The sequence below is a fragment of the Gobius niger genome (genome assembly GCF_951799975.1).
Source record: "Gobius niger genome assembly, chromosome: 11".
NCBI classification, from domain to species: domain Eukaryota; kingdom Metazoa; phylum Chordata; class Actinopteri; order Gobiiformes; family Gobiidae; genus Gobius; species Gobius niger.
In genome coordinates this window covers 6,833,901-6,847,335 of record NC_136862.1, presented here as the reverse complement: position 1 = coordinate 6,847,335, position 13,435 = coordinate 6,833,901, and the positions used below count along the sequence as shown (strand labels likewise).

Sequence of the window (13,435 nt, the reverse complement as noted above, 5' to 3'; positions counted from 1 at the left end):
GGAACATACTTTTGTATAACATACTATCGAGACTACAGTGAGCTTGTATTATTACAAACTATAAAAGAAGCTTGTAAATTAAAATGTTGTGCTCCAAACTCATTCCTAACTTTCCTAACACATTTGTAGCATCTCAATTCTTCACAGGTACGAGTTTATCGGCACATTTCACAACTTACAGGGTCACTTTTCACGGTCATTGGCGGAAAAATGCTTGAAAACTCGCCGGTAAGTTCTTAAAATTGATACAAATGCTTTATATTTAGATGCATCATGTTTTTCTCACAAATGTCTGAACTTATAATATAGAACAAAACTAATTTCATTCCACTACAAGAAAAAAAAAATCAGGTATAGTGCCTTTAATAATACTGTTCTTCATATTTTAATCCAGTAATATGTATTAAATCTGTATTATTATCAGTAAAACAGTGTTATTTACTGGTAGAAATCCGAGTGAAGACACATATATTTTTGCAGAAACATAGTCGTTGGCATAACAGTGTGTGCCCTGTTTATTTGTTTTTAAACATGTAAAGTTAAACTTACAAGACGGTGACTTCAAATCAACCACACACTGACTTGGCGTCAACCAAAATATAGAAAATACACTACAGTTCAAATGTTTGGGATCCCTTAAAATGTCCTTATTCCTGCTCATTTCAATGAGGAAAACATTAAATAAATCAGAAATACATCTAGACATTGTTAATGTTGTGAATGCCTATTCTAGCTGGAAACAGGTGATTTTTAATGGAATATCTAAGTGGGCAGAGGCGCATCACTCTAATGGTACATTGTGTTAGCTAATCGTGTTAAAGGGTAATTGATGATTAGAAAACCCTCATTCAATTATGCTAGCACTGCTAAAACTGATTAGAGAAGCTATAGAAGTGGCCTGGGTGACCCCAAACATTGGAACGGTAATGTATATTGTTTTCTAAAAGAAAAGAAAAAAAAAACTTTCCACAAAACAGGAATGCTGAACACAATATTCTTAGATATATAACATAGATTCATGTACAGTTTCATTCATTATTCCCTCATTCATCTAATCCTGGCACATTGCACATAACCTCAGGAATCTCATCACAAAAGATTGTTTTATACAATAGAGAGTGAGTTTTCACCTCAGCAGCTTATACAGTAATGGCCAGACTCCGGAATCGGCGTCCGTAAAAGAAAAGTTAAAAATGTGCAACACAAACACTCAAAGCTCTCGTCACTGTGAAGTCCTTCTGACAATATGGAAACGCACATCCACGTGCAGCTAGAGATGATCCCAATGTCGCACATCCATAAATATATTCAAGTCAAGTCAGAGAGGGCAGCGGGAGATAGCAGCGGTTTTCAAAATAACACTGTGCAGGTTGCAGACAAGTTACCATTAGCTGTTTAGTGGAAAAAGTTCACTTTAAGCTAATGTATGATTCTTGCCTGGGGATTTTTGCCGCCATTGTATCAAACCCACAATCTTGGGTTATTTGTTTAGTGGGACTTTTGAGGTATAATACATAACGCCATCGCAAAACTACACATTATGTAAAACCAAATGAACAGCCCTCCTCTGTAAAGAACAAAATAAATAGTAGCTACTAATAGTTCACTCAGAAACTTTGCGTTAGATCATCTCTAGTGGCAGTCCAGTTGCATGTGCAAAATAATGCAAAAAATGAACACAAAAAAACGTACTGATGCTTCAGGCTCACACCTCAACAATTAAAGTGAAGGCAGTGTTTAAGTACACGTCATGGTCCCCGTGCTGCCCTGTTTGCTACATCCTACTGAGGTAGACAGATGCTCTGCAGTCGTCACCTTCACAAACCAGCTCTCTGACAAGGCAATAGTTATCAGACCTTAGAAAGCAGCACAGTCTTTGCAGTGCCTGTTATAGGATGTTGTTTTTCATATAAATTATTTGTCTACCACAATGTGAGGTTGTTTCCTTTTCAGTATAATATAATCAAGGAAAGACAATTTATGTTTGATTTTTGCACACAGCCTTTTAAAGATCAACATATTTAAATAATGTTGTCAAACAAACTTGTATCATCCAGTGGAAAAGGGGGCAGAAGCTCAGCCCACCTGGCGTTCTACTTTAATGAGAGTTACAGTGGCTCCTTGTTGAACTCTAGGGGATAACCCACCGCAGTCTCCAGGCACTCCAGCAGAGAGCCTGCTGAGAGGAAGTCCAGCTCCACCTCCACAAACTTTATGTAAATGGAATAATGTGGGACAGGACTGTCACTCCCTTCATGGCACAGACTGGATCCACTGCTGCAGTTCTCCTGTAGGAAGCGTGTCACCGCAGTCGGCTCTCCGTGGGCAGAGTACCTGCCGGAGCCCTGAAAGTGCTGAAAGAGGCTCTGCTGAATGGTCCGCTCCTCAGCGACGCCCAGGTAGCAGTAAGTGACATTAACTCCAGTGCGGTCAGTCTTTTTGTGCGCTCCATTTTCTGACTGAGGTAAGTCCTGGTCATCGGCCTGTGAGGAGGCTTGGGCAGTGTCATTACAGACTGGCATCAGTTCATAGCCAACAGCATACAGGCCATAAGTCTTTGGGATGTCCCCTGGCAGGAGGTAGTGGGAGGTGCCCTCACCACAGCCAGCTGCTTTGGACTGGGATATGGGGATCCAGTTCACCTCCATGTGCAGCTCCAGGCAGCGCGCCTCACTGATTGTTATGTCTAAGAACTTGTAGTACACATTCTTCCAGTTCATCTTCTGAACCTTGGTCATGATAATGCGTCCCTCTGGCTTCTCCGGGTTGAAGTATTCCCGCAACCGCTTACCCAGCGGTACCTGGGAGCTGATCTCAGCGTAGTGGTAGCGCACGTCGTCCTTCCAGCGCGTGTTGTAGCCCACGCCGAAGATGGCCAGTTTGTTGGACAGGTGCAGGCGCGAGAACTCGGTCCATGTGTGGAAGTGCTCCCATTTCAGAGGCACAGACTCCAGAATGCGCATCACCGTCTGCATAGTGTCCCGTTTTCTGGTCAAGGCACAGAGGGAATTACATTTCTATGATAATGTCAATTCAGAACACTGTTAATGTGAATTGTTAGATACAGTAAAATCTTAAATACTCACTGTGTTTGCTCTGACAGCGCTGACTGAAGCTGAAAGAATCTGTTTTTAGGTATCGGGATTTCTTCTGAGAGAAAAAACAAGCAAAAACACAGTCAGTTTCACAGACACAGTATTCCCAATAACACCTGCCATACATGATCACCACAGAACTGACCAGTCTCCATGTCCCCCTCCTGGAAAGCAGAGTCCAGCACATGGTTGCACCAGTCCTCCTGAGAGAGCTCCTCCAGCGTGCTGCTGTCCGACTCCATCTCCTGGTACAAACCGCTGCTGTTGATGAGGACGGGGGCGCAGCTCTGAGCGTCCCAGCCGCCCTGCCCGAACACTTTCTCCAGCTGCTCCAGGGTGTAGCTGCTCTTCCTTTTGCCGATGCCGTGCTCCTTTACTCGGCTGTAGCAGCGCCGCAGGGTCTGGGGGTGGAGAAAAGTTTTAGTGTAGGCCAATTACTTACTTATTATTACAAAAATGTGACATAAAATGCAAATAAATGTACAGATGATACATTTATCTGTCATTTATTGAAAGATTAGTTGAGATAGTAAATATGGTGACAGCCCTTGCCAATTGTCTTCAACATGTTACGCCCAGTTTCCCGTTCTCTCAAATATTTGGGGATCCATCCATCACCTCGGTCTAAAAGTATTCCTGTAACTACTGATTTACAAAATGAACAGTGTTGGGGAGTAACTCAACATATACAACATGACTTCAATTTGGTTCGACAACATTTTTCATTCCTAGAAAAACTCTAGGAAACATTCGGTTCACAGAACGGTTCACGTTTACAGAACGTGTCAGTCTGTGCTTCAGAGGGTTCCATTATTGAGAAAGTACCATGTTATAAATATCTTGGCATCTGGATCGATGAGAGGCTCTCATTTAGTAAACACGTTCAGGAACAAACAAACTTACTTAAAGCAAAGCAGTCTTTTTTCTACAGGAACAAAAATTGTATCTCTCCTAACAAGAGGCAACGGATTACGGTGATATCATATATATGCATCTGCGTTGAAGCCTCTGAATGCAGTTTTTCATTCAGCAATTAGATTCATCACTGGAGGTGAGTCCTTTTTATTCAGGACCCACCACTGTGATCTTCATGCTAAAGTGGGTTGGTAATCTCTCGAAGCATTGAGGGAGCGGCACGAGTATTGTGTTAAAGTTGCTGTAATCGTTCCACTGTTGTCTTATTATTATTTACCTTGTATGTTTAACAGGTCTCTCTTGCAAATGAGACAATGAGTCTCAAGAGACCACCTGTATAAATAAAGAATAATAATAATAACTGAATACATGTATTTAAAATACAAATTTTGAGAAACTGTATTCTGGTAAAATTACTCTCTCATTTGAGGGTATTTAGAAAACAGTTACTTTCCTTGTATCAAAGGGATACATTGCAGTTAATAATTAAAGTATTAAAGTATATTCATAGCTCTATATGTTATTTGGGGCTGTGGGCATTTGCAAAGTGCTTTCATGCATTTTGAATTACTGGCAAATAAGTTCCTATCAGGCGGTGTAACAAGTGTAGCTGCATGTTTTTAATCATACGCCGCTTTTATGCATGAATATTATGCAAATCAACGTGAAAGTATTCTAAGTATTCAGAATATAGAAACAACAAAGTAAAGGAATACATTACTAAATACACTTAAAGGCATGTAATTCAGTATTCTGTAACAAAATACAATTTCAAAGTATTCTCCCCAACACAATAAATGAACAGTTTACATTCTCTTGTGTGGATGTAAACCCTGTACTCCAGTACAGTATTATGCATTACATTACATATTTGCACTGAAAGGACAGTCAGAAACATAATGACAGGTCTGGTTTCCTGCTCAGGTGGTTTGGATGTAGCCTGCAGCCTTAGCCTCTGCCTTGTCTCTGGTTATCCTCATATGTATCCACCTGTTGTGTCATTTAGTTCCGAGCCGCAGCACACGGCCTTTGTCACCTCCAGTGAGCCCCTGACAGAGAAGATGGTGGGATGCTCACCTTCATCCTCTCGCGGCACTGTGAGGGGGTCCTCTCATAGCCCAGGTCAGCCAGCGCTCTGGACACTCGCTCGTACATGGCCGGTCCCGGAGCCTTCCCGGAGAAGACAGTGCCCGCCACCTCCAGCTGCTGCATCCTCGCCTCGGCCAGCCTCTCGTTGCCCCACACCGCGATGAGGGCGTTCGTCTCGGACGGTGTCCAGGACATCCCTCTGCAGGCGGTGAAGCTGTTGGCGGAGGATGAGGCCGCCATCCGGCCCGCGCCGCACGATGAGCCCACGTTCAGAGGCGAGAAGCGGTTAGGGGTGGAGGGGTTGGACTGGTACAAGTTACCGTCACTCAAATCCTCCGACTCGGGCGATGGCATCTCTGTTTTGGGGATCTTCAGTGGCGTCGTTATCTCTGGAGAGTGCTCCGCGTTACTGGACGCCGCCATCTTGCTCCGGTTGCTAAGGGAGGAGAAACAGGTTGACGCCAGCGCGGAGGAGATGGATGTGGGAAAACACGGACTGGATCCACTTGTTTCAGTCTTTTTTATTCATTTTAATCTGTGTATCATTGTTGGAGCCTGTGTTCGGGAGATTACTTTGAAATTGTATAGTTAGAGAAACTGAATACTTGCCTTAAACTTCCACCTTGTTACCATGGGGATCAATCAATTCATCAGATTATGTTCTACAGTATATCAATTAAACATTTATAAATAATATATGAATGCTATATGGATTATTGATGATGATAATGATCTTTGTTATAATAAATAACAACAGTTATATTAACATGGTAATATATTGGGTAAGAAGTGAAAAATGATACACTTATAAAGTGTAGTATATTGTGTATGTTGACTTAATGTAATGCCTGTTACATTTCATGTAGGCCTACATATGTAACCAGCTTAATTGTTTTATTACTATAAGACACCAAGGACTAAACTAAGTAGCAACCACAATATTTAAATATATGAATAGGGGGTGGGAGTAAATAAGTTTGTCTTCTTCCCACACTTTTTCAGAGTCAGAATAGTTTGTATTGCCATTGTTTGTAAACCGGTTCACAGACTAGGAACTTTTCGAGCTAAATTGTAAAAAAAAAAAAAAAAAAAACATTTTTTGATAGGGGCAAAGAAAGTATGTCATTTGAAATGTAAAGATTTTGGACTTGTACCTTTGTCTCTGTATTGGTCCTTGTACACTGTATACTTATATATATATATGGCTCAAAATAAAATATTCTATTCAATTCAATTCAAAGTAGCAGTAGCTACATCTAACACCACCCATTACAAACTTTACCACTCATTAGGAATACAAAAGCACTTTGCCCACAGACCAGAATGACTTATAGTTTCACTTTTCCCTGGTGGTTTTGATCATTTCTGTCTTCTTGTTATAAATCTGAAACTGAAATGTTGCCTAAAGATTTAGTACTGCAATGTATTACATTGAGTTTAGGAAAGTAAGTGTACTTTAAACACCCATGAATGCAAGAGTAACTTTACCAGAATACAGTTACACAAAATGAGTATTCTACGTATTCTAAATACCTGTATCCCGTAACTGTTACTACCCAACACTGGTTGTAGTAGTAATGCTAATTTTGTTCCTATAGTTAGTATGTGTGTGTCACATACTTCTTTTACTACTTTTATAATTCTAGTCTCTTTTGTTACGACAAACAAAAAGGCCTCATGGTTTAAAACAAAGTAGTGAAAGTGTAGTTATATTTATTACTTCTTCAGGGTTCCATAGTTCACCGTGTGGCTTTTGCACAAGACCTATTATTGGATTTTGAGAGTGTAATTGGTCACTTGACGGCTTGATTGATGGATAGTGTCATTGCTCACTTCATCTTTTTTCTTTGTCTTGACAGTGCTTGATTGGTTTTCTTCTGGGACTGCAGTATCTCTACCATCTGTGCAGTGGGTCGTGGTCAGTTGGGTCAGCGGGGTCCTGACTTGGCCTGAGGAGCTGGAGCGTGCGTTTGGGATAAGGTTTGGATAAGGGCTAATGCGCAGCGTGTTCGATAAAGGTCACGGGCAGGAAAATCTCGGACAGCCTGACCTTTCCCTGTCAACACTGAGGCTGTCAATGAGTCGTCATGTTCATTGTTGAGAGGAGTCTCAACACCTGCTGTCAGGAAGAGACTGACATGTGATCTCCAAAATTACCAGCCCAGTAAAGCATTGATCCAATTTTGAGGACGTCAAAATTATGACACATTAGACCCATTTTTTTGTTAAAGGGACTATACAGAGTTTAAAAATGTTAAAATGTATTTTCCTCCCCCTACATGTTCCAGCCATGTCCTAATGTGTAAATGAGCCCAGACCTGTTCACCACAACTGCCTCTAAAATCCTGCAGTGCACTCAAAAAGTTGTTACTTCGGGTCCGAATTGCCGTCATGCACGAGCTTATTATAGAAGCTGCAGTTACACGTATGACCTGAGGTGGCAGTAGTGAGTATAAAATGGCCAACTTGCATCTAGCCCTTTTAAAACATAGTTAACACAATTATATTTAAGCTTTTGCTAAAGATTATACCCGGCTTTCTTTAGTTTGGCCATTTTGGGGATGTTTACTTCCTTATTGGACACTGACAGGAAGTGACATAGAGGAAGGCAAACAACAACAGTTGCCGTGCAGTCATGCCTCATTCCCAGTTCCAACCGAGATAAGCCATAAGCCACGAACCTGCTGATTGGTTGTCATTCCAAATGCAGCTTTTTCAGTTGGCTTTATTAAGTTCATATTGTCGTTTTACACATGTTTAAGCAGAGGCGTAGCTTGCCATAAGGCAAGGCAGGCAGCTGCCTGGGGCCCCCAACAGCAAGGGCCCCCATGAACCAACCCGTTATTCTGAAGCTGCAATAAAAGCTTGATATACACAGTCTTCCTAATGATTTTGGTGATGTAGTTACATCATCTCTCCACCAGTGCTCTGTGGCGCTGTTCTTCCCGATCCTGCTGCTGCTTTAGTGAGTCATGGTTCCCTAACGTTAATTTATAATGATGATAATTGATGATAATGATGATTTATAATTTTTACTCATGGCTCCACCAGATTATATTACTAGTGGCGAAACCAGTTTATCAGTAGTATTATTTATTATGAACACTCTTCGTGACCTAAAGAACCTTAGCTTCTGTTCTGAGGAAAACTCATGCAGAGAACTGCATTATGGGAGTTGTCAGGTAACCCAGCCCAAATGACGTCCTCACTCCCTATGCGCAGTACACCGAGCGGCCACCAGAGGGCCCCCTACCGACATTCTTGCTTGAGGCCCCTTGGTTCCCTTGCTAATAATTAAAAGCTTAACAGTTTTGAAGAAATGTAACCGTACACAGGGCCGGCCCAGCCCATAAAAAGAGTAGGTGACTGCTTAGGGCCCAGAGGCAACCAGGGCCCCCCGTAGAGTGGCTACATTTTACTGCAGAATAGAGTTAACAAAACAATGAAATTCAGTTTCTTTATTTTGCCTACATTTCAAAGCTGGGACATGGCGTCTCAAAGGACCCTTCCCTTTAAAGGAACAGGCCACCGTTTTTACATACTTAGATATGTTCTTGCCTGAGCTTAGATGAGTTGATACGCACCCGTCACGTAAAACAACCAAAGATGTTGTTAGCATTTGGCCTCTCCCAATATATTCCTTAGCTTCAAACAGGGGTGAAGTTGGAAGCGACCACGCTCTTCCACGGGCACAAAGACCAGACAGGTACATATCAACTCGTCTAAGCTCAGTACATGTATTTAAAACACATAATTTTCTCATATAAGTTCAATTTAAGAAATACAAGCAGCATCCTTATTTGTTATTTACAATTATTGGTGTAATATAACCGCTTCTATTACCTGCAAGTGTCACATTGTTGTTATTTTGCTGTAATTGCATCAAGATTTCAGGGACAAAACTGTCACTTTGAAGCGTCCTTTGCGTCCACTCGAGTAACCGTAATAAATAAAATGCAAATGTGTGCTGGGATTCTCCACAGTCCCACTGAAAGACTTGGGGGTCAATTCTGTGGCGGTCGCATTTGTGTTTAATATTCTTCAAGGAACGTGTGAACAAAATGGCGAGGATCTGCGCTAATCTTTGTACTATCAGGAAGCGGACACTGGATTCTGGAGGCATGTGCGGACATAACTTACACATAATGAGATGGGGATTATTTGCACATTGTCTGAAAATTGACTTCACCTCATGGTACTGTCTGGGTCCTTACACTAATTAAGTATCAGAGCCATGTTGGCAATTAGTGTTTGTTCTCTTAATCCGGGGCGTATGCTGATGGTTGCTTGTTTGGTTGTTCTGTTGCTTTGTTAATAACTTTCTTAATAATTGCCTCATAGCTGTTAGAGAATTAACGGTGTCTGAGAGGATAGATGAAAAACAGGCAGCAGTTTAGATGTCTTATACAGGAGAAGTTTATTTACCATTGGTGCGGGACCCGGAGACATGAACTCGAGACATTGCGCTAGTCCTACTATTCAAATCTATCCATGCATCTACAGAAGAGAGATAAATACCCTTTGTCATACGGATACACAGTCAAGGCTACGACAGAGAGAGTACGACTTTACTGCATGCTATGAAAACTAGTGATTTGATTTCATTCTCTAACAATAGCATGAGATGGAGTGTGAGATCGATAGACGGATTCGGTCGCTGTATCGGACGGTTGTGGTGAAGAGGGAGCGTAGTCGGGGGCAAAGCTCTCGATTTACCGATCGACCGATGTTCCCGCCCTCACCTATGGTCATGAGATTTGGGTAATGACTGAAAGGACGAGATCGCGGATACAGGCGTCCGAAATGAGTAGTTTCCTTCGCAGGGTGGCTGGCCTTCGAGATCGGATGAGGAGCTCAGTTACCCGGGAGGAGTAGTTGCTGTAGAGTTGCTGCTTCTTCACGTCGAAAGGAGCAGCTGAGGTGGCTCGGGCATCTGTTCCGGATGCCTTCTGGTTGCCTCACGCGGGAGGTGTTCCAGGCATGTCCTAGTGGGACAAGGCCTCGTGGAAGACCCAGGATACGCTGGTAGGACTATGTCTCCAAGCTGGCCTGGTGTCGCCTCGGGGTCCCCCCAGAATAGCTGGAGGAGGTGTGCGTGGATCGGGAAATCTGGGCATCTCTGCTGAGACTGCTGCCTCCGCGACCCGGCCCCGCATAAAGCGGAGGAATCTGTCTATGCTTCCACAGAAAAGGGATAAATACCCTCTCAGAGCGTCATACTGATACACAAGAGTCTGAGCACTACAGTCAAGACTATGACAGAGATAGTATGACTATACAGCCTGACCCAGCATGATAAATAGCGATTTAATGTTATCCTCTAACATGGATGGACAATAACAGCAAACAATTTCTACAATAGGCTCAATGCGCTGAATGTGGTTGGCCAGTGTAGGTAAAAACTACTCCCTGTCCACATTTTTGTATTAATTGGAGAAATAAGAAGTCTCAGATGATCTTTGCCCATTCATTTCAATGGCCGAGAGCTGCTGTTTCACCCAAAAGGGGATGGAAGCCCTTCTCAGTGACGTAGATGTTGCTCCCATAAGGAATCATGGATGATTTGTTTCAGTCGGTTTTTACTGTTTGTTTCTTTTCAAGCGCATCCAATCTCCTCCTCAAAGCCTCGGTCCATCCATTCGTTAGCTTTCAATCAAAAGAAAACAACTTGTTTCCACTTTTGTCCCTGCTCTGTCAAAGCAAGATTTACAGCTGAGAAATGGGGAAGCTTTGAGGAGGCAAGTGAGTGTTCTACTTTTCACCAGTGGTTCTAGCGGACATTGCCTTGCTGTTAAGCCATCACTCCCCATCCGCGTCTTTTTGATTTGTGAAAACACAATTTGCATAAGAAATCTCATTGTGCATTCATAAAGTTGGACACCGATGTGGAGTGTTAATAGCTTACTGTTTGTTTTTCTCTTTCAGCCTAATTTTCTCCATCACCGCATTGTTACTGAAGGTTTTTTTTTTTTTTTCAATCATGTCTTTGTCACTGACTCTGACACTAAAGAAGCCCTTTTAGAGCTTTGTTTTGCCCAAAGCCAGCAGATTAATTTCATTCGAGTGATTGATTTATTCTTTTTTTTTTTGCGCTCATCTTTGATTGGGCCGCATCTGCTCCCCCAGCGCATCAGTATTAATGACAGTGCCAGGCGCGCCCTCGAGTGTTTTCATTTAAGACGACGCCAAAGTGACACCGCGATTATGGAGCTGAAGTGCAAAGCGTCGACTCCCATTTTGATGGCGTTTTGATGGCGTTTCGGTCCTCCGCCTGATTGCCAAAGCACCTGCACGTCTCTTGGTGGCTTTCAAGGTTGTAAAAGTAATTTCACACAATAGTATTTGACAAATAATAACAGAGTAAACAGACGCCTTCCCGTCTATTTTGAATTTAGATGAATCTCGAAGGTGCAACATTTTGTGCTGGTCACCGAATAGAGGGAAATCATTATAGCAGAATGTTGGTTGTTTCAACATACAATAAAAATGTTCATCTTCTATTGTAAAGGCCTTTTCACAGCATCTGTCTTCGTGGACTGCAACAGAAGTGTCTTTTAGCAAGAATGACACCCTCAGGAACTAGTTTTTGATGAGTATGGGGGTCCAAGTGTTTGCTCATGTGCAAAATGAGTAGCGTGTTCAAAAATGGATCAACAGGAGCAGAGCCATTTTACTCATGTAAAACTCTTTGCTTTACTAATATAATGTTGAGCCCTAAACATAGACCGTTAAAAAGAATAGACAACTTCTCCTCACTCCTCCCCTTTTGCCACAATAACTACGTTTGAGGGGGAAATCATGGTGGGTTTACAGACTCCTACCGTGCTCTGATGAAGCGTGTTCCTAAAAAGGGCATAAGGGCGGGATCTTCGTTGTAGACTCGGCCGTCGCGGGACACGTAGTTCAAAAGAAAAAATTTACGAAAACCAGCTTGGTTTCTTTCATTGTAGCTAACCCAGCGTTATCACAGGAATATCGAGCTGTAGAACGTTTAGGAAAATTACAAACCAGACTTCAAAGTTAGTTTTGACGTGTCTAAAGTGCAAGGCTTTCTAATGGGAGACTAGCGGCTATATGAAGGTACTATAGCAATGGCGGACCAATGGCGGCCCCTAGTGTTGTCATCACAAAGCAGAACAGCCAGTGGTTATACATATGCAGAAATTAGGTGCAATATGTCCATAAATAAATCAATATGCTAATTCAATGCTGAACAGCAACTCAATGTGCCTAACAACAACAACAACAACACTTTTGCTATGGTCCATCCTTCACAAGCTGTTTACATGGTAAAAGAAAAAAATGGACGCATATTTCCTTTCTTAGGATTTGCAAACATTTCATCAAACAGAGGAAAGATAATTGGCCAAAACGGGCAACTTGTAAGCAAAAAAAATGGTACATTTCATCCAAAGCTGCAGCTGAACATGTTTTAGACACATTTCTTTCATCTTACTGCATAATGTCTCTCTATTGTTTCTTCATCTAAAATCGAGAGGTGACTGAACGTGTTCCCTCTTATCCACTCTCCAATTAACCGCTGCTGCTAATGCCCTCTAGTGTTCGCTCCGTGTTGATAAATAGATACATCCATAATGGTCTTGATTCGTCGCACATTAACACATTTTCCGACACAGATACACATTGCGGAAAAAAAGCAAATAATATTCAGCAAATTACCACAAACATGATATTTATGTGCCAAAAGCATAGAGGCGACAGAATGACATAATGGCTGTTAATTATCACAGAATTAAGGACCAGACAAGGCTTTTCACACCTTTAAAATATAATACATGTAACAGGACATAAACACTGAAGGGGAAAATATGAATAGATTTAACATGCACATAAAAAAATAAGCCTTTTAAGTAATAGCCTTGTTTTCTGGCTCTCAGATTATTTTTAAATTACTCAAAAAACTTACCATATTAAACTTGCTGCTTAATGTTATTTTAATGAATTGTGCCTATATTGATTGGATAATGCCATGTTTTTTTCTACTTGTGCAAAAATAAATTGACCTTTAACTTTTTGTGTTGGCAAAGAATAGATAGTATTAAAGATAGACATGCACTAAAGAACAAATGTTTTACCTGAAATGTGTAAAATGTGAAAATTAGTAAAAAACCTGTCAAGATCTATAAAACGATCTCAAAGCTCGAGGGAAAAACAACGAATATGCTAAACCGGTGGTTCCCAAGCTGGGGGCAGGCCTCCCCAGGAAGGGGGTCTGGGATTGCAGAGGGGCCAGAGCTTTGCCTGGTCTGGTCACAATATTTTTATTTGAGCAAATAATTTGGTTCAAAATCATTAAATATGACTGAGAAAGGCAA

The 13,435-nt window shown here is 41.7% G+C and overlaps 1 protein-coding gene across 1 annotated transcript; it reads right to left on the bottom strand.

Annotated features, from left to right (window-relative positions):
• Positions 1–948: 948 nt before the first annotated feature.
• msantd2 (Myb/SANT DNA binding domain containing 2) lies at positions 949–5,572 on the bottom strand. The gene is made up of 4 exons (XM_079566589.1): positions 5,088–5,572; positions 3,241–3,496; positions 3,087–3,150; positions 949–2,988 (listed from the first exon to the last, which is right to left on the bottom strand). Exons 1-4 carry the CDS (start codon positions 5,520–5,522, stop codon positions 2,109–2,111), a joined length of 1,635 nt encoding a protein of 544 aa, XP_079422715.1. The 5' UTR covers positions 5,523–5,572; the 3' UTR covers positions 949–2,108.
• Between the last annotated feature and the right edge of the window lie 7,863 nt (positions 5,573–13,435).

Bases quoted from the DNA above. Each gene is read 5' to 3' on its own strand.
- msantd2 (XM_079566589.1), bottom strand. From the start codon at position 5,522: ATGGCGGCGTCCAGTAACGCGGAGCACTCTCCAGAGATAACGACGCCA. The intron at 3,497-5,087 runs GTGAGCATCCCA...CTCCACCCCCAG, and splicing joins AGTGCCGCGAGAGGATGAAG to ACCCTGCGGCGCTGCTACAG. The intron at 2,989-3,086 runs GTGAGTATTTAA...TGCCTTGACCAG, and splicing joins GCGCTGTCAGAGCAAACACA to AAAACGGGACACTATGCAGA.